The following is a 20,133-nucleotide window of genomic DNA, read 5'->3' as shown; positions in this document are numbered from 1 at the left end:
TGATTAGTTTATAATAAGGGAGTGACACTGAAAATTAGGATTATGAGTAAAAAGCAAAATTTAAAAATCTCCAACATGGTTGATGGCCCATAAAGCCAACTCTTTGACATAATAACATGTAACTTGTGTACATGCATGCAGTTCATCAGAGGTACCAACCTCGGGAGATGTAAAATCTGGAGATTTCTTCCATCTCAAGTGGTACATGTACCCCTTCTGGCAGTTCTAGCGGTCAGCGGTTCTTTTGCATATTATGCGTGCGCCTTCGCATGTCCTCGGGGTGTGGCTTGGCTTAGCGTTCTGTGTGTTGGCGCTCGGGTGCTTTCAAGTATGTCCCTGCCCTCCCCTCCCTACTCAGTCCTTTATGGTCCTTTATAAGCCCCAGTTCTTTATAGTTTTTCCATTGAACTCACTGTTCAGTGTGATGGGTGCTTGATTTAGAGTCTGGTGTGGCGGGCGGGGTTCGTGGCTGCGGTTGTGGGTAGGGCAGGCTTATGGGGTGTTGACCACCGACCAGGGCTTGGGTCGTTGGTACTAGTCCAGATCCTTGAGCACCCAACCTCCATTTGCGACACAGGCGTTAATTATTATTATTATAACCGTGTCATTTTTTTGGTCTTCATAGGTGTGAATGTTTTGGCAAAGCAGAAACTTACCATAATGTTGAGGGCATTGGAGAGCAACTTGGTCGTTGTGTTTGTGACTGTGAGCCATCAACAAACACTGAAGGAGAAAATGTGAGTTGATGAACTTTGAACAAGTGATAATTAATTTTGTATTAAATTTTATTGTTTGCATCATTAAAATATTTTGTGTTAACATTTAAAATGCACCACAACCTGGTCAGTACTTTAGAAGGTTTTAAATAAACAGACAGGAGAGGGACAATAATTAAAAAAATTAACTATAAATAACAACAGGAGGTGGGCCTGAAGCATTTACTAATTATTGGCGACTTATATTATTGCACCGTCCTATTAAGGCAAACAGATTTAAAAGTACGCAGGCTTTCACAGTAATTTCGCTTATGGCAGAAAAATAGTACTTAAACCTGCTTTTAATTTCTCAATTGGCAAGCATAGTGACTGTCATAAAATCTGCAGCAATTTAAGACAAGGTCATTTGTCAAGTTGTTTCTGTGAGGTATTATACTCCCAGGCAGCTACATGTATGCACTGTGGGGAGTAATATTTTACTTAGTGTACAATAGACTTGAAACACATTTATTTATGTAACTATTAACATCATGCACAAAATCAAAACATTGCGTTACAGTATTTTTTATTGACATTGAATTTGATGATTTTACTGTTCCAGTGTAATCGCTGTAAGCCACTGTACAACAACAAACCATTTCAACGTGGCAACAGAGACAATTCCTTCCCATGCATCAAGTGTGAGTGTAATGATCACGCTGACAGTTGCGTTTACAATGAAACCCTGGACACTCACCCTGGCTCTCGCATACAAGGTGGAGGGGGGTTGTGTATTGACTGTCAACACAATACAACCGGACGTTTTTGCGAGATGTGTCAGGAGAGATATTACCGGGAGACCAATAAGAGTCGCAAAGCCGTGGACGTATGCTCTCCGTGTGAATGTGAGGGGCCAGGAGTTCAGTCTGGAAAGCTGGATTGTGTCAAGGTTGGTAACAAACATTAGATAAGAGACAGTTAAAGCTGAAGTTGAAGTATATAAAGTGAAAAACTAATAATCATAAGAAACTGTAGCAAACACTGCTAAAGAGTGCTCAATACACGTTTGTGTAGAGCGGTGTATAGAATTACAGTAAATGACTAAATGAAAAACAACAGCAACAATGCAGCAACAACAATCTACTGTCATTTGTGAACAAACGATCCGAGCTTGTATCCAAATGCCGACATGAAAACAAGTTTTATCTCAAGAACAATTAAGGCTTATCCTACACAATTATAGCTATTGTATTGCGCTTGTTTTAGCTCAGCCAGTCTTACACCACACCCCCAGTTCCGCCCTTCTCACCCATTGTAATCAGGACCCCATTGTTCTACTCATCGTAAATATGTATATATAGCTAGCTAATAAGTCTGTTCTTCATTAAATTTGCCTGATGAGTGCATACGCATGAAACTCAGAGTCGCAGGGAATCTTGTGTATTTTCATTTAGTCATGTAATTCTAAAGTGAAAAACTTAATTAATTGTTTGCTTATTTGACTTAAGCACTTCTTTCTGACAAGTATATACTAGAAAGTTTGATTCAGGAATCAAATGTATAAGCTATTTCAGAATGCTCGTTTTCAACCTAGACCATGATTATCCTGGCCAGAAAAACATCAGAATTTGATATCAAACTTATTAGCCCAAAATTTTCCTCTCCATTTGGTATTAACATTTTGGAAGAAGCACAAATTATTGTTTATACTGCATAAGTCATTTTCACGCGTTTTGCCACTTAGCCAGGTTTTGTCTTGAGTTCTCTAATTAATTTTATGGCTTGACTGCAAATAAATCAAAGCAGAATTAACAAACAACTTGACACTAGAAATGCAAAAATGAGGTTTACCCAGTGTAAGCCAAGGAGAAGTGTAAATGAATGGTGAGTATTAAACACAAAACCAGCAACGGAAGTCAAATGTTGTGTGAAGGAAAAATGGAACTGTGTTTAACACATCACTCGCACCCCCCCCCCCCCCCCCCTGCCCCCACTTTTTCCTTCACTCATCATAATGACGTGAAAATAAGGATATACACGTACAAGATTCTCAGAACAGCCTTTGCTGCTATCATTTTGAACTTCAGAGCTCACCAGTAAAGTTAATAAAAAAGCCCAATAAACAGGCCAAATTTATCTTCAAAAGGAAGAACTTAGAACTTTCTCTTAAAAGTTTAAACCTTTTATGTCTCTTTTTAGGATGACTCAAATTCCAGTGTTCTTGCTGGTCAATGTGACTGTAAAGTAAATACCATTGGCCGCCAATGCGATATGTGCAGAGATGGTTTCTTTGATCTCAAGGCCAGTCACCCAACTGGTTGCATTCCATGCAGTTGTGTTTTGGATGGCACCAAGAACAGAAATATTTCGTGTCACACAACCACAGGACAGTGTGACTGCAAAGACAGAGTGACAGGTCAAACATTTTCTTTCATTTGCATGCATCCTGAAGAACATTATGTCAATGATAAAAGAAAGTCTACTCAGAAATCACGTTTTGTTTGTTTTTTGTTGTGTTGTTGAACTGCAACCAAAATTTGAGAATTAAACATTGCACAGCTTCTTGCATTTGGTGTTATAGCTACAGTATGCTTGTCATTTTCATATATCACACAGCACACTTCTTGCAGAAGTGAGGCCAGGTGTTTTCTGCTTAAAATCTGGTTGGAAGTTGACACCGTTTATCAGGGGTTTCAACAGAAGCCAGTTACCGGCGGTATACCGCCGCCTGCTTTGCCTCACACCGCCGGCTAGTTTGCCTTGATTTTCACTAAAAATGCTATCATAAACTTGTCAAACTGCTGCCTTCAATGTGCTATCATGGACGGCTATTTCAGAAGTTATTGAAACCCCTGGTTTATGTATCAAAAAGAACTTATAAATGTTTTTTTCATACATTTGTTTGCCTCATGACACACTAGTCTTATATTCCTTGGGGAGAGAAGATTGTGTGATGAGCTCAGAGAATAATTCTGCAAAGTAGGCTAGTAACCACCACAGCTCTTTGACAGAATTGTTTTTCTTTTAAGGAAATGACAAGAGACATTATGATGCTGAGTGCTGCTATTTATTCCACCAGGTACCACATGCAATACTTGTAGGACTGGTTTTTGGGATCTGACTGGGCAAGATCTTTTGGGTTGCAAACCCTGTGACTGCGACCCTTTTGGGACAGTGGCAGGGCTGGTTAATACCTGTGATCAAGTCACAGGACAGTGCTCTTGTAAAGTTGGTGTAACTGGAAGACGATGCCACCAGTGTTCAGATGGTTTTCATAGTCTTACTCCAGACGGTTGCAGCTCATGTAACTGCTCTGCTGCAGGAACACTATCATCATTCGTGAACAGATGCGATCAAGACAATGGAACTTGTTCTTGTAAACTCAACGTGGAAGGCGAAAACTGTGATCGATGCAAACCAGGATTTTACAATCTGCGACAAAGTAATCCCCAGGGGTGTACGCAGTGTGCTTGTGATACCAAAGGAACAGTTGGAGGTTCAGGGGAATGTGAAGAACAATCCGGAAACTGTACTTGCAAGCCACGTGTGATTGGTCAACGATGTGATCAGTGCGAGCTTGGCACATTTGGTCTTAACCAATCAGATCCAAATGGTTGTCGACCCTGCAACTGTTACCCCAATGGCACAGTTGGTGGTGACAGGAAAAGTTCAGGCAAGTACATGTACACAAAAAAGTTCTTTGCTTGCGGTTTCTTATTTTATGATATTTAGAGACAAGGATAAAAGAGACTGGCGTTACAATTCCCTTTGGATCTATAACCAGTAATGTAAACACACGCAAAGTGAGAGAGAAAGAAAGGTACCACAAATTGGTGGGCAAGTTGGGCAGGGAATATACTCAAGGCTCGGTTTGTACCCACCGACTGGGATGAAGACCGGATGACAGGCCTAAAGCTAGTAATGCTATACCAAGGGGGGTGCCTCATGCCTGTGATGGGAGGCCGGCATGGTGGCTGGCATTATTAAGCCGGTCCAGCAGTAGTTCAACGACCTGCCCCCTCCCTGATGGACTGTAGGGGTGCCGCTGGCAGAAATTACCCACGCTTAATTTATGAAAACTGTGGAAGGCGAAACCTACATTGGTAACCATAACAAATTGAGGAAAGCGTGCAGTTAGAAAGTCAAGCAATAACTGGGAAGGTAGGAGGGGGTGAAATTCATTAGCTGAAACTGAGTTTTAACGAAAGTGGTGAATGGCGAGATGCTTGCTGTTTAATGGCAGGTGTCCTGCCAAATATTAAGGAATCGCATGATCTGAGTACTGCCAAATAAGGAAATCGCCTGAGGGAGTAGGCCGCGGGAAGAGTTGACGTTATTGCTTGCTAACATTAACTATAATTTTATGCTTAAATCTCACTATGTAGTGTACCCTCCATCATTGCAGACCAAACATATTGTTTTTTGTAACAAGTAAATTGAAAAGCTTATTGACATTTTAAAGGTTAGCCTTTTGTCACAGCAAACCATTGGCGCCAATTAGCACCTTGACCCTTTGTTATTGGCTTGACAACGCATGAAAGGCATAACTTTGAACTGCAGAGAGAAACATGTATAAGTTTTAGATAATCGCAGTTATAAACGTTACTTGAGCAGCGACGATAGGAAAGCCTGAAAACTTCATGCTTAAAAGGAATTGGCACACATTCCTTTTTTGATACCGGTACGGTGCTCTGCTAACTTGAGATATCAAGCCAACAGCGAACTGACGACGCAAATCAAATCGGGATGTAGGTGTACAATAAGTCATTGGCACAGATAAGCGTGAGGGAGGGGCCCAAGAAGCCATGAGCGCCCAGTCTTTCAACCGGGTGCAGCGGGTAACCAAGACAACCCTGTCAGTGGCCTCCGTTCGGGCACCGTCACACTGCTAACCAGTGGAAACTAAGGGCGCGTTCGATTGACCGTATTCCGGAATAGGAATACATGGCATAGAAGTTAGAAATCCTTCGTTTTTACGGAGATTCACATTAAAATTATCAAACACTTGCTAAAATGCTATTTTAAACATACATTTATTATCCTTGTTGCTTTAAAAGTGCCAGACGTACCGTTTTAAATCATCACTCCACGTATTCTTATTCGAAACAGGGTCAATCGAACGCACCCTGAATATAACCCAGTACTCACCACAGGGAAGGCATGTAGGGTGGGGGGGGGGGGGGGGGGAAGTGGGTGGCAGACAACTTGCAAATACAAAATTACAGTACCCAACACGATCGAAAAGCACTGATGTATGTGAGAGAGCTGTGAAAACCCGTACGTCCCTGCCAGGGCCCTGCGAGAGGGAAATAGTACACTGTTTTTTATAAGTTAAGAAATTTATCCTAGCAAAGAAAAATTCCTTCAAGAGCCTGCCCATAGAGTAACCAAGTTCCTCTATGACTTTTCACTATCTGCTTTCAGATGAACTTCAGTGTGCTGGAAGCAATGGGCAATGTACGTGTTTGAGCAATGTCATGGGCCTCCAATGTGATTCTTGTGCTGCCCAGTACTATTGGAACCCCATTGGCCAGGGATGTGTACAATGTCTGTGCAATGTTGTTGGTTCTGTTGGTCAAAATTGTAATGATACTGGTCAATGCACGTGTAAGACCAATATTACTGGGCGTCGGTGTGATACGTGTATTTCCGGTCACTATGGCTTCGCAGTAAGTGGCAGGTGAGAGAAAGATACAGGAACCCCAGGGATTAACAGGGTTGGCACACACCAATGATCTCTGTCGTCTAGATTCACAAAATGATGGCTTGGTTCTTCCTTGATCGTTTAATGGGGCTACAGTATGTCACGGTACTGTGGGGGTGTTGTGGGGAAATCTCTTGTTGATAACGAGTTTTGAACTAATGACATGGTATCGTGAAGTGGAAGTACATGGAAGTATCGTCAGTGGTATCGTAACTCGTGACTCGGACTTTGCCGACAAAATTATCGTTACATATCAAACAAGATGATTCTGGGCATCCCTGACTTCTTTCAAGACTTCAGTTGTTTTTATTTCTTTTCGGTATTATTATTTATTTTTTTTAAGTTTTTGGTGGTTATTGGGACACTCCATTCCATTTTATGAGCAATTTGTGTGTCATCAAATCACTTAAGTTGTGTGACAGAGACCCTTTATTAACTGTAGAAACTACTTTTGTGCTTACGGAGTAATCCTTGCAAACCTGGCCTCAATAGCTCTCCTGTGATAAAATGATTAGTGAATAAAAACATGGAAAAAGACTGAGGAGTACGGAGCTTGGTTTAAAACAGACTGAATGTAAAATATGGACTAAGCATATTGACGTCAGAGTAGAAATACAAACAACTTGCGCTATCAGTTTCCATGTATTAGGTCTGTTTGCTGTCAACTCGACAAATAAGGAATTATTATCATGATAATTAAAGAATCGTATATATCATATCATATATCTTTATTTACCCTCGCATTTTTTGAGTAGCTTGGTGTAGCTAATATCTCCGAGCATTTACCCTCCCAACCATGATACACCACAGAAGACAGACCACAACACCGGGAACTACATGCCCTACTCTAGAATAGAAATTTATTCCTTTTTCTGTGCTTAGTTTTCGCGGTCGTCAAATAACTTGGGTAATCCTCATTTTATTTCACTCCAGATGTTCACCTTGTAATTGTAATCCAGCTGGAAGCGTTGATACCCAGTGCGATGAAAGTGGATCGTGCTCGTGTAAACAGAATGTGGAGGGTCTCAAATGCGACCAATGCAAGAGTGGAACAGCTTTTCTTCAACAGGACAACGAATTTGGCTGCAGTGGAGGTAATAAGAGGAACTTAAATCCACCCTGCAGTGTTAACTAAAACAACCCGACTCGCCTTTATTTTGCATGTGGTGCCTTCGTTAAGTTCACATCGACCTATTTTTTACCTTGATGAGAATATCATTTTTCACTTCAGGAAAAAATGTGGACGCCTTAGCGAAACGACCCGGGCTAAAGGGTTTGAAGCTTATTCAGTGGCGGTCTTTCATGTGCGAGAAGTTTCTTCTTCTCCAGCAAGACAATTAGTTTTCGATTCTCTTAAAAAGACGTGGAAGAAATAGATTTTTAGAACAAGGCTGGGGTTAGGTAAACTAGTTGCTTGGAGACGGGCAAAGCCGGACTCGAACCTACGACCTCCGTAACATCGGTCGGGCTATCCATCCCACGGGCGCATTACACTTAAAAGCGTTTGAAGTCTGATTGTAATTTTACAAACGCCATTATTTTACCTGTAAAGGTTTCGATACTTTATGCCATTCTCAAAAATCCGATAACCTGTTCCTATTTCCTTCTTTATTACTAAAGAAAGTACCTCCTTTCTTTCACTTTTTCAGTCCCTTCTGAACAGCCCGCCCCATTTGCTAGAGTCTTGTCTTCACGCATTATAATGTTGACCTGGTCTCCGCCCGATAGCCCGAATGGCATCATAACACGATACGAGCTGTACAGAAATGGTTCTCAGATTTACAGCGGGCTAAACCAAACTTTCAACGACACTTCACTTACTCCAGACACTGTGTACCACTATTACCTCATCACTTTCACTGCATATGGTAGTACAAGAAGCTTGGAGAATGGCAGAGTCTACCGTACATTTCAAGATGCACCGAGAGGAGTTCCCGCTCCCGTTATCACTGACATTTTTCCGCGCAATGTAACGGCAACATGGCAGCCACCCTCCATGCCAAACGGGCGCATTATAGAATATAGATTAATATCTACAAGTAGCAGAAGTCCTGCCGAAGTTGTTCACTGCAGGGGTATTATTTTGTCATGTGCTGTGGGTGGTCTCAGACCTTATACAGTGTACAACTTCGCAGTCGAAGCATGCACCAATGGCGGATGTGGTCGAAGTAATGACACTATCATTCTTACGCAACCTACACTTCCAGACTTTCAGCCGGCGCCGAATGTGACGTCATTTCCGGGCGGAACAGCGGTGTTGGTCGTGTGGGACGAGCCACCAGAACCAAATGGCCAGATTTTTCGTTTTGAGTTGTATTTGCGCAGATACCCATTTAACGACGATGGACGTCTGATTTATAGCAGCAGTCCAGAGCATGATTCTAGTTCTTCGAATTTTAGGCGGGCTAATGTCACCGGACTGACACCAAATACGGAGTACGAGTTCAGGGTGCGAACTTTCACTGCGCAAGTCCAAGGTGACCGTGCGAGTAATTGGACACGTCACAGGACTGCAGATGGAAGTAAGTAGTGCATGTTTTACAGTGAACAATGCTAACCGTCCATAGGAAATTAGGGAGTTTAAGAAACGACAACGACAACGCCACAAAACAATATTATCATTGGTGAAAAGAGGAAAAATGTAGCTTGGTCCCTTCAAAGACCCGAACGGACCCGACTGACCCAACGCGGGTCGAAAGTTACGATTCAGAGACCCTACCCTACCTCGGTCTTTGAATCATAACTTTCGACCCCGGTCTGGTCGGGTCTTTGAACCGTGACTTTCTAAGCTACATACAAATTTATTAGCTATTGTCAAAATTATCAGTGTAAAAGAACAACTGTTAAATGACACTCCAAATTTTTCCTGTCTTTTAGCAGCTTTTTCATCTCCAATAAGATTAATTTTAACTAATTTGTCTGGATTAAGTAAACCTGGATATACATTTCCTGCATAAAAATTCTTGGTTTGTGAAAATGATCCTGGTGTTGAGCATTTTTTCCCGTTAAGAGTTCATCCAGGTTCTCTTTTGCCTTGCTGTATTCAGTTAACGGTGACCCGAAAGATATGGCTTTTCAAAGACTGACAAGATACCCTGGGTACCAGAGGCGTTGTTCGGCGGAAGACACGAGCAGCGAAAAAACTACGAGGACGAGCTTTGTTGTCTTCGGCCTTCACGAGCGGCGAAGCCGCGAAACCGGAAACCGCGCATGAAAAGCCTCTGGTACCCAGGGTACTGAAAAGAGTGCTTGATGTAATTTGTGAAGAAATTGTCTGCTTTATTTAAGTTCCTTCAGGTGAAAGTGCCATGAACACTCGCGCCAGTCCTATTAACAGCACTGCAATCAGCGTCTCCTGGAGTCCTCCCCAGACCCCTCAAGGTGTTATCATTCGATACGTCATTTTCAAGTACCAACCACCATCAAATGCAACTGCCGTGAGATCCTTAGAGGTGCCTGGATCCCAGAGGGATGGTGTGATCGGTGACCTAAGACCTTATACGCAATACAAATTTACCGTCATAGCGTGCAACAGCTATGACTGCACTCGGCATAGCCCAGAGGCCCGTGCACGCACACTTCCTGCAGGTACGTAACCCATAATAATTGCGATAAGAGTGAGGTAAGACCTGAGGACTTCGCCCTTGGAACTAGTTTCGAGATATCACACACACACTTACTCCTTCCTCATCCAATTCTGATCAGACCCTCAGTATCTGAAGAGTTTTCTTTGGAAGATCTTGCATTTTCCCTTGTCTAAACCAGCATTGAGTGAGGCCGGTGTTTTGGGAAAAACATTTGTAAATTATTATATTGAAAGTGAAGGCGTTATCATCGATATTTTGTGCCCTTGTAATATTTGTTCAGTGGCTTTTGTCCCAGGCTGTGGGTCCCAAGTGGCATCTAACTCATGCAACTGCCGTAGATTAAAAAAAAAAATGAAGAGAAAATGCAAATGTGGCTTCTCTTCTGTGGTATTAGGGACTGAATTACGTTGGTCGTTGCGCGACCAGACCGCGCCGAAAACTTATATAGAGCACCTCTGGAAGGGTTTGTTCCACAGTCAGATGTAATTAGCTGGGAGTCGATTTTGACGAGAAAGGAAAAGCAGAGAACCCAGGGAAAGACCCTCGACTGAGTCATGGTGACTTCAAATCAGCCCACACAATTGCTGAGGTCGGAGACGCGGTCACCGCAAAGGCCACTATCCCAGCCTGACCCCCAAAGAACGATCATTTCGCCAAGAGCAATTGGAGGATGTTTGTTTTTCTACTTCACGGTGTCCTAGCTGTGTGTGTATGTTTGTGTATATGTACATTCTTGAGCGAGCCTTCTCTTATTTATGTTCATTTAATTTCAGCGCCCAAGGGTCAAAGTCCACCAGAAGTGATCTCTGTGGATCCATCGACAGTTTATCTAAAATGGCTTCAGCCCCAGACTCCAAACGGCCCCCTTCCGCCAAGTTACAACCTAAGCCGAGCGTTCTCCGCATTCTATCATCCTCCCCCGTTGGTGGAAGCTGGAGTGCATTTTCCAGGTCTTGGTTACTACAAGTTTCCCTCAGACTTCGTCACTCCGGGTGCAACAAACGATATCGAGTTCTGGTTTCGCACCCAGTATGCTAATGGACTCATGCTGTTCCTTGCTTCACCGGATGCGCAGAGAGACCTGTTGGCTGTTGAAATGCGTGATGGCACACCATGGCTTATATTTGATTGTCAAGATGGCCCCGCGGTCTTTAACATCAGCCAGAATGTTCGCTTTGATGATGGAGCATGGCATCACCTGAAGATAGTTCGACGAAACCAACTGGGAACGCTCACTGTAGACAACTACAGCGCAAGTCAAAGCAGCCCTGGTCGGGCCACTTCTATATCCGCTAACAGCGGTGTGTACTTCGGATTGCTTCCTCCGCCTCCCTTGTTCACCCTCCGGCGTAATATCATCCAAAATATCACCTTCATTGGTTGCCTGCATGGAATCATGTCAGATTCAAGGACCCTGGACTGGACCTCTGCGCTTGAGGCTGTCGGAGTGGAACCTGAGAGGAATGCTTGTCCAGAAAGAGACAACGAAAAGGCAATATACCTACGAGGAGGCGGCTTTGTTGCTATGAATAAAGAAGCCATTGGCCTCGATGGTAACATATTCCATTTTACTTTGATCTTTCGATCTCAGTTATCCTCTGGGTTGCTCCTGTTTGCCCGCGGTCTAGAAACAACATTTGCAGTCCAGTATAATCGAACTCAAGTGGAAATGAAATACTCTGACGCAAGTACAGAAGGCTCGTTCACTGTTGAGATATCGTCTGGAGAAATTTGCGACGGGCAGTGGCACAATTTGACCTTGAGCAACTCATACATGATTCTCGATGGCAAAGTTGGATCCATAGCTGGCTTGATTGATCTTCAAATAACATTAAGTGTTTATGTGGGAGGAGTGCCATGGGGTTCTATCGAGGACACAGTCGCACGTCAAGCTGGACTGGATGTTGACGCCTCGTTTGGTGGTTGCATTAAAATATCCTCGGTCGGGTTAGAGATAGATTATGCACAAAGTATTACGGCAATTTACAATGCTGATCTTGACGGCTGCCCTCCCAAGTCTACGTTCGCGGCCAGCAGTCAAATTGGAAGCTGTTTACCGTTCAATAGCAGCACAGTGTATTCTGGGAAGACGGAGACATTTAATGATTCCACAGTTGAAAGTTTCACAGGTAATGAGTGGACGATTTTGTGATGCTAGGAGAGGTTTTTTTGATTTTAAAATTTTATTTTTTCGTCTATTTACGGCTGTTTTTACACCTTGCTCTTTTCTTGTCCCGTGAGAAAAACCTGTACCACGAAACAGTCCTTTTTCTGTTGAGCATACTTTATTGTTACTATAAATTGACATCTAAGAGCCCAGCCCAGCCCAGCCCAGTGGTTAGGTCGATTGCCTTGACATCTGGAGACCTGGGTTCAAGACCACTCTTTGAATTTGATCCTGTTAGTGCCTGGTTCCACTTTTCGGTTGCACTTGTAAATAGGGAGTTTAAGAAACGACGACGGCTACGCCAACGACAACTCCAAAAAGCAGTAATATTATTGGTTAAAAAAAACCAAAAAGATCGTGCTGCACGTGGGGCACGCATTTTTGAACATTTCTCTTCAGTACTCGTCAAAACTACTACGTGAAATGACCAAATTTAAGGTTTTGACGACAACGTGGACAAACTACGGTGATTCTTTCAGTCTCACTCTTTACTTCACATCCGTCCGTACCTATCCCAGTTTTAGGACACTTCGTTCATACTTAATAATATAAACAAGATGGAATAAACATGAAATACTTAGAACAACTTAAATTTTGAAGTGACGTTTTCGTCGTCGTAGCCGTCGTGGTTTCTTAAACTCCCTAATAGCCAAATGGTACGGCGAAATCGCGTGGTCATAGGATGGAATCTCGTTCGAGCCTGGATTTTTTCACGGTTCTCTCCCAAATTCTAAAGTTACTTTAATATCTAACTGCAATGATCTCGGCTCCCATCATTCATTTCATACCCATTCCGCAGCTCATGTGCATGAAATTTGAAATGTTCTAAAAATCGTTTTTTGTGATCTGTCAAATGATAACCTGGTTGTCGGCCATGCCCAAGCCACCATTGAGTCAATCACAGAGCAGTGAAATGTCCCAATCTTCATAAAATTAGAAATAACAACATTGTGCGCTCAACACTGAAGAAATTCGTTTCGTATAGCACAGGTTTTTCTTGAAATGGATCACCTCAATACTGAATACTGAACGGAAAGTATCAGAGCCAAAGACTAACGTAAAAAGACAAGAATAAACGAAAGCGACGAGATACGAAACCTCTGCTAGCGGGGTTAGGTAAATTGCATGGATAGCGAACGTTCCTTTTGTGTTATTTGGATCGAACGTAAACATGGCACTTTTTAGGATCGAAATTACAGATTGTTTAGTGAAGGAGGCGAGTCAAAATAATCAAGCTGTGAAGGCTGAGTTTGAAGGATGATGCTAAAACAAGAAAAATTCATTGGCTAACCTTGACACTTAATTCGATAATGTCCTTCAATTCTCAGACGCGGTAGTTGGCTCGAAAGTTATGTTCTTCTTCCCCAAAGCTACGTAATGTGTTTTCCTTCTTTGTAATGTTTAAGTGAACAATTTAATTGCGTAACTCTTTAATCATATGAGAGCCAAATAAAATACCGGTAGTCGCATTTACTGTTCACTTGAAATAATTAGGAGCTCTTTGCAACTCCATATCACGGCTAAAATAACGTGGGATGATGTGACGTCTATTCATGCAAAATTTTCTCTGAGTGAATATTTTCGCCACTTTTTTGGAATGAAGCTTTTCCGGCTAGCTAGAGTTATGTAACCGGCCTTAAGAGTCTTCATGGGCCCGATGAGGATAAGTAAGAGTTATGTAAGGAATCTGTTGCAATCAGAAATGGAGAAGTAACTTGTTTGCCTCCAAGAAAGCCATCATCGCCTCTATTGTAAATGTAAGCATTCTGATGTGTTCCACGTTTTATTCTAATCAGTTTCTTACTGAGCCCGTTCCAGTTCCTGATTTTTTTTTTTCTTTGGATCTTTTGGACCCATATGCGTATTCCCTGGTGTATTAATGAATTTCCTCGCCAATGAGGACTTCCTTTTTTGTTTGCCGTTCAGATTATCTGTACAGAGTCGAGAGCTTTCACTCTGGGACGTTAGGCTCGGCCCCAAGCCAATGGATTTTCACTCGGAGCGGACAGGGAGGTGAGTGGCATGGAACCAAAATTGGCCAATCACAACAGGCACATAAAAGCAACTGAGCCAATCATGACGCAAAGAATGCGAACATCTTCAAAACGGTTGTGAGCTTTACCTACGTTAAATGTATGGACGATTTGGTTGTGAAATTTAATCTGACAAATGCATACATGTTAGCTAATATTATTTGATGGTTTGTCACAGAATGTGCCCAGATATTTTGCTCGTTGAGGAGTATTTTTTCTGGCCCCGAAGTAGCAAGAAAATTCGACCAATGAGCAGAACACCTGTGTGTATTACTCGTGATACCATCAAATAAAGACTTACTTTTACGCCGCAGAAACGTTCCCAAAACAAAAATTTGAAGAAATAAAACAACAATCTCTTTAAGAGATCGATCCGAAGACACGTTTGGTCGTGATATGTGCCATCTTCAATTGCAAATTTGCTGTTTAAATTTCTGTTTTGTATGGGGGAAGACAACAGTTTCAAATTACATTGATAACATTATTTTCAAAATATCCCAAACAAACCTTTGCAACAACAGTAGAGGAAAGAAGTTGTATCATTAAGTGTTCAGTGTCTTATGCTGCGATATTTTGCATGTCCTTTTGACTTTTTCTGGTAAAGTAGTTTAGCAGTGGAGTATATGATAAAACCTCTTTCTGCCACTTTCATGGCTATACATTATAGTTTTTTAAACTAACCTCGACCATCTTTTTGCATTCAATCAAGCTCCTAGTGGTATCCAGGCCCCAAGAGAGCTGACACCACTGCCGGGTGGAACAAGAATGAGAGTAACCTGGGACCCTCCTCAGAGACCAAATGGAGTGTTAACAGGATACAAGGTGCTTTCATACAACACCAAATCTCCTCGGGTAGTTCCTGAGGAGACAGAGTTCTTAGACGCAGGGGTTCTGAATACCACCATCTCAGGCCTGCAACCTTATACGACCTACGAAATTAGGATCCAGGCCTTCACAGTCGGCGGAGGCTCCGTGGGACCTGGTAAAAATGCCACGACGGAAGAATCAGGTATTAAAGCCTCAATTTACAATTCGATTCCACTCCCAGTAGACCAATTGCATCAATCCTTCACTTAGCCAATTTTCGCAAACATAACGATGTAACCGGTTTTATCGATCCAATTTTCCAAAAAAAAAAAACAAAAACAAAACAAAACAAAAAAAAAGACTTGGAAATTGTGTACCACGCCTAAATTTCTATTTTAGATATCTTTTAAACAGAAGCAATTTCAGATGATGGAGATTATTAGTATTTGCACGAGGAAAAAAACTCTTCGCCCTCCAGTCACGCGCTTAAGCGGGCTCAAGATTTCATCCTTGGGATTCACAAGTCCAAAAGGACTTTCTCTCCTCTTGTACCTTCGCTGGGTATAAGAATCAATCTGACTTCTTTTTGTGGATACTGATTACGTTTTGAATTTCACCAGAGAGTGATGGTTGTTTCTCGCTTCTGAACGTAAGTTCCAAATTATGAAAATTTATATACTGGCTAAGTGAAGCATCCTGTGAGATTTAGAGAGTTTGATTGTCAGTTTAGTACATGTAATAATGAAATAGACCCCCCTCTCCCCTCCCCCAAGCTTGATCAATAAACCAGAAATACACGGCTGTATGTCAAGCACTTTTAAAACCACAACACAAAAACAGTCGTTTTACCAAACACAGTGACCATCTTGAATTCTGTTCTTCCCAGAACGGGTTGTTCAGTGTGCAAAAGCACACATGTTACGGTCTTGGATGTGGTTTAATTAACCGATTGACTCTTCAACCGCCTTCCACTGACGAGTAAAATCATCTAGCGTTAGAGTAAAACCTTCTAAGTCTGACTCCTAAGTCAATGGATTAATCCTATTTTGTATTTATAAAAGCAACTATGGAAGTCATGTGGTCCGAAAATGTTTGAACCATCGCTACCTTAAGTGAGCTAGCCGGGAATCAAACTCTGTGGCCCCCTGAAAGTACCGGATGATCAGAGGCCTTAAGATCTGCAACAGCGACGTCGACGCAAACGTCATGTCAAAATGTAACTTTGCTTTATCATAAGTCTTTCCCGATTCTTCCATCTTGTTGACGTCATGCATTGTTAGTGAAGTATCCTACAAAAGGAATTGGTTCCAGAGAATTTAGGGTGAAAATAGAGAATGAAAGATTCTCAGTTTCATGCTCACCTTGTCGTCAAAACGTCAAATATGGTGATTTCACGTCGTCTTTATGCAGAGGACCTAAGAAATATTTGCCAAAATCCGTGCTGCAGAACGATTATTTATGCTCATTTAACCAATGATAATCATTGTTTTGCGGCGTTGTTGTTGCCGTCGCCGTCGTTTCTTAAGGGAACTTAAGCAACGACAACGGCGACGGCAACGAGAACGTCACAAATTTGCATATTTAGTGGGCAAAAACTATAGCTTTGCACGCTCTGCACGTGCGTTTTTCACTTTTGTCCATTTCTTTGCGGTCGTCATCAAAACAACAACGCGAAATAACCAAATTTGAGGTTTTAAGAAGAACGGTCAGCACTTGACGATAAAGTTTCATTTTCTCCCCTAAATTAAGCGCCGTCCCGACCAATGTCATTTTAGAGGAACTGCCACACCCTTGTCATATTAAAAAGGTTGAAATAGTCACGAATTGATTACGATAAAGCGAATTTATATTTTGAGATGACAATTAGGGCCATTTATACGAGAGAAAATAAGCCGCGGCTAACTCTGGCCGCGGCTTACGTAAGCCGCGAACATCCCGTATAAATGGTACAAAATCTACGTTCACGGCTTTCTCAAGCCGTGGCTTATCCTGGCCGGGGAGTTTATACTCGTATAAATAGTTCCTTTCGCGGCTTACGTAAGCCGCGGCCAGAGTTAGCCGCGGCTTATTTTCTCTCGTATAAACGGCCCTATTGTCGTTGCCGTCGCCGTCGTCGTTGCTTAAGTTACCTTTAAGCTCCCTGGTGGCACCGAAAAGACACCGGACTACAAGGAATGTTGGTGAAAAAAAAAATATATATATAAAGGACCCAGCTTACCCAGAACTCTTGTGGCTCGATGGTGAGGGAATCCAACCGGTGTTAGGGAGGCCGTAGGTCCCGAGTCCTGCTTGTAACTCTGATTTTCTTGCCAAGCAACTGGTATATCATCTTTCTCACGTGCACTTTACATCATCACTTCTATCAACCGTTTCGCCGAATTATTTTATTTGCCACTTTGGCACCCTATAATATGTTCTACAGAAAAAGAGAATTTTTAAAATGGTTGCCTAAAAAATATTGGTCTTTGCACTGTTTTTGTCGCAGCCTTTCATGAGCAAGGCGACGGTCTTAGCTCTTGGCCTTTCGTTTGTTACTAAGAAGGGTTGTGGATTACTTGTATTTGTGGAATTATTGAGTGACTGTAACCAAATTTACCATCCTTTTAGTTCCAGACGGTGTTCCAGGCCCCGCTGCCGTTCGTCGTCCAAGAGAACTTGAGGTGTATTGGTCCGAGCCTTTACACCCTAATGGCATCATAATTCTGTACAACCTCACTTTGAATGGACAGTTGATATACAGTGGAACCGATAATAACTTCACAGTCTCAAACTTGGAGGTTTACACTGACTATCGACTACAGCTCACCGCCTGCACCCGAATTGGTTGTGCCGAAGGACCCCTTGCTGTTATCAAAACCGGAGAGTTACCCCCTGAGAGTGTTGACCCCCCTACGGTTTTGGTTCGCGGTCAAAGAGAGGTGGAAGTGTCCTGGAATAGACCTATCAAACCCAACGGCGAAATTGTTCGTTATGAAGTACTGTTTGCAACAAGTGATGTTCTCGGTGTATACGTGTCGAAATTTAATGCAACTCGTAATGTTTATAGTACCGTTGTCGGAAATCTCACAGCAGGGACATTGTATTTTGTCCGAGTACGGGCTTTCACAGGGGGAGGGGGGACGTATAGCAATGCGTCTCAGGTGACGACTTACGAAGACATCCCTGATGAAATTCCTGCGCCTATTGTGTTGGCTCTAAGTCCATACGCTTTGTATGTCATTATGTTGCCACCGAAAATGCCCAATGGAATCATAACTCGGTATGAGCTGTATCATAACTCCGTATCGGATCCTGTGTTGAATGAAACCCAGCTTGCAAATTACACTGCAACGGGGCTCACTCCATATAGCCGCCACATTTTTCGCGTGCGCGCATGTACGGCTGTTGGCTGTTCGTTTGGACCACAAGCGGTCGCTTTTACTGACGAAATTGCACCGAATGGGACAGTGATTCTGAACGCCAACATTCTTAATGCTACAGCAGTCACTGCACGTTGGACAGCGGTGGCAACGCCTAATGGAAGATTGTTCTACCATCTGATGATTCGTGGAACGTTCCTTGTACCGGAGTCAGTCGAGCTTAGAACCGAAGAGCGCATAGAAACGGGAATTTCTGTGGAAGAAGCCAACCAGGACTTCATCTACAACGGACTTCTTCCTTTTAGTAATTACACATTTTGGGTGAATGCATCCAATTCTGTTGGCTTTGTTGTCAGCAATAATGTGACTGGTTCCACCCCCGAGGGAGGTAAGTCTAACCTTTGGGCCTCGGAAAATTGTATGAACTAATTACGTTTTTTGAGACGTCAATAACGCCAGATTCTTACCCCTTTCGAAGTAAAAGGCAACGCGTACAAAGGGAAAATTCATCGATTACTGCTGACCGTCCAGTGATTAGGGCGTTGGGTTTGCATGCGGTCATCCCGGGTGCAAATCCCGTTCTAACCTCTGATTTAGATTTGTTTCCGGTTCCGGTTGTCCCAGATTCAAATCTACCACTCTTTGTAAATAGCCAACTGGTTGCCTCCTGAAAAGTGGGGTGCCTGTGAACTAGCTCCGTCGATAGCTAATTGCACTGACTTTCACTATCAACAAAGCATTTACATTTTTACTTTTTCTAACAAAGGAGTGGGTTTCTAGTTTTTTCCTACAACATATTTCTGATTTTTTTTTGACTTAGTACCTGACGGCGTGGAGGCTCCAAATGTAACAGTGTTAAATTCGATCTCAGTGCATATCACGTGGCAGAAGCCGATGTTACCTAATGGGATTGTGGTTGCATATGCGTTGATTCAGAAAATAGGAAACGTGGAAACGTTGCTGTTCAGTGGCCTGGGGTTCAGTTTATCAGTGACTGATCTCCAGCCTTTCACGGTCTATGAATTCCGCGTGCAAGCCAATACTTCTGCAGGGTCGGGGCTCAGCCAGTGGACTCGAATAAAAACAGCTGAAGACGGTAAGCGTGATACCTTTTAGTAGGAGATAGATTACATTACATTGTCTTATTACCATAGTCCAAAGCAAAGAAGGAAGGATGTGACCAGTTGTTGTTATTTTTAATGCAAGAATAAGTTTATTTTCGACAATGTGCAAGAAAATATTTGTCTAACTGGCCAAGGAGTAGCACAGTCGGTCAGTGCGCGGTCCTGGTGCAAGAGGTCCCAAGTTCGATCCCCGGATCTCACATCCTTGTTTTGACTTCTTTCCGTTCTGCGTATTTTAAGTAGCTTTAAATACCCGTAAAACGGAGCACTGATGAAGAGGGGGGAGGGGAGTGGGGGAGTAAAATGAGCGCACCGTCGACCTCAGGTTTTTCAGTTGAATTACTGTGACGAGTTATCGACGTTAAATATGGGTACTTTACTTTACCTGTATAAGGTATTTGCCATAAATGAGGCGTGTATCCAATTTGGTGCATTTCACCAAGACATAAGTGAATTGCCAGACCCAAAACGAGGTGAAAAGGTTAGCAAACAGTGCGCAAATGAGACGATGAGCTTAACAGACGTAAATCAATGGTATCTTAAACGTCGGTAAACAGAAAAGTGTTCAGAAAAAATGAAAGAAATTAACTCGGTTGGACTGGTTACGTCAAGTGACAAGCAGAGAGGTAGGGATACACAAACCTCATAAGGGGATCC

At 42.6% G+C, this 20,133-nt stretch overlaps 1 protein-coding gene across 1 annotated transcript in view; it reads left to right on the top strand.

Moving 5' to 3' along the window:
• LOC138026344 (usherin-like) overlaps positions 1–20,133 on the top strand; it is a 58,200-nt gene that overhangs the window by 14,625 nt on the left and 23,442 nt on the right. The window contains 13 exon segments of the mRNA XM_068873656.1: positions 626–737; positions 1,318–1,644; positions 2,895–3,111; positions 3,775–4,368; positions 6,120–6,375; positions 7,333–7,493; positions 8,049–8,921; positions 9,688–9,987; positions 10,760–12,115; positions 14,080–14,166; positions 14,896–15,195; positions 17,601–18,740; positions 19,173–19,448. Of these exon segments, the coding sequence (XP_068729757.1) occupies positions 626–737; positions 1,318–1,644; positions 2,895–3,111; positions 3,775–4,368; positions 6,120–6,375; positions 7,333–7,493; positions 8,049–8,921; positions 9,688–9,987; positions 10,760–12,115; positions 14,080–14,166; positions 14,896–15,195; positions 17,601–18,740; positions 19,173–19,448 (5,999 nt within the window).

The sequence above is a fragment of the Montipora capricornis genome, chromosome 12 (assembly GCF_036669925.1).
Source record: "Montipora capricornis isolate CH-2021 chromosome 12, ASM3666992v2, whole genome shotgun sequence".
In the NCBI taxonomy this organism is placed as follows: domain Eukaryota; kingdom Metazoa; phylum Cnidaria; class Anthozoa; order Scleractinia; family Acroporidae; genus Montipora; species Montipora capricornis.
Note: the sequence above shows the minus strand (reverse complement) of the source record. Positions and strands in the feature narration are given on the sequence as shown.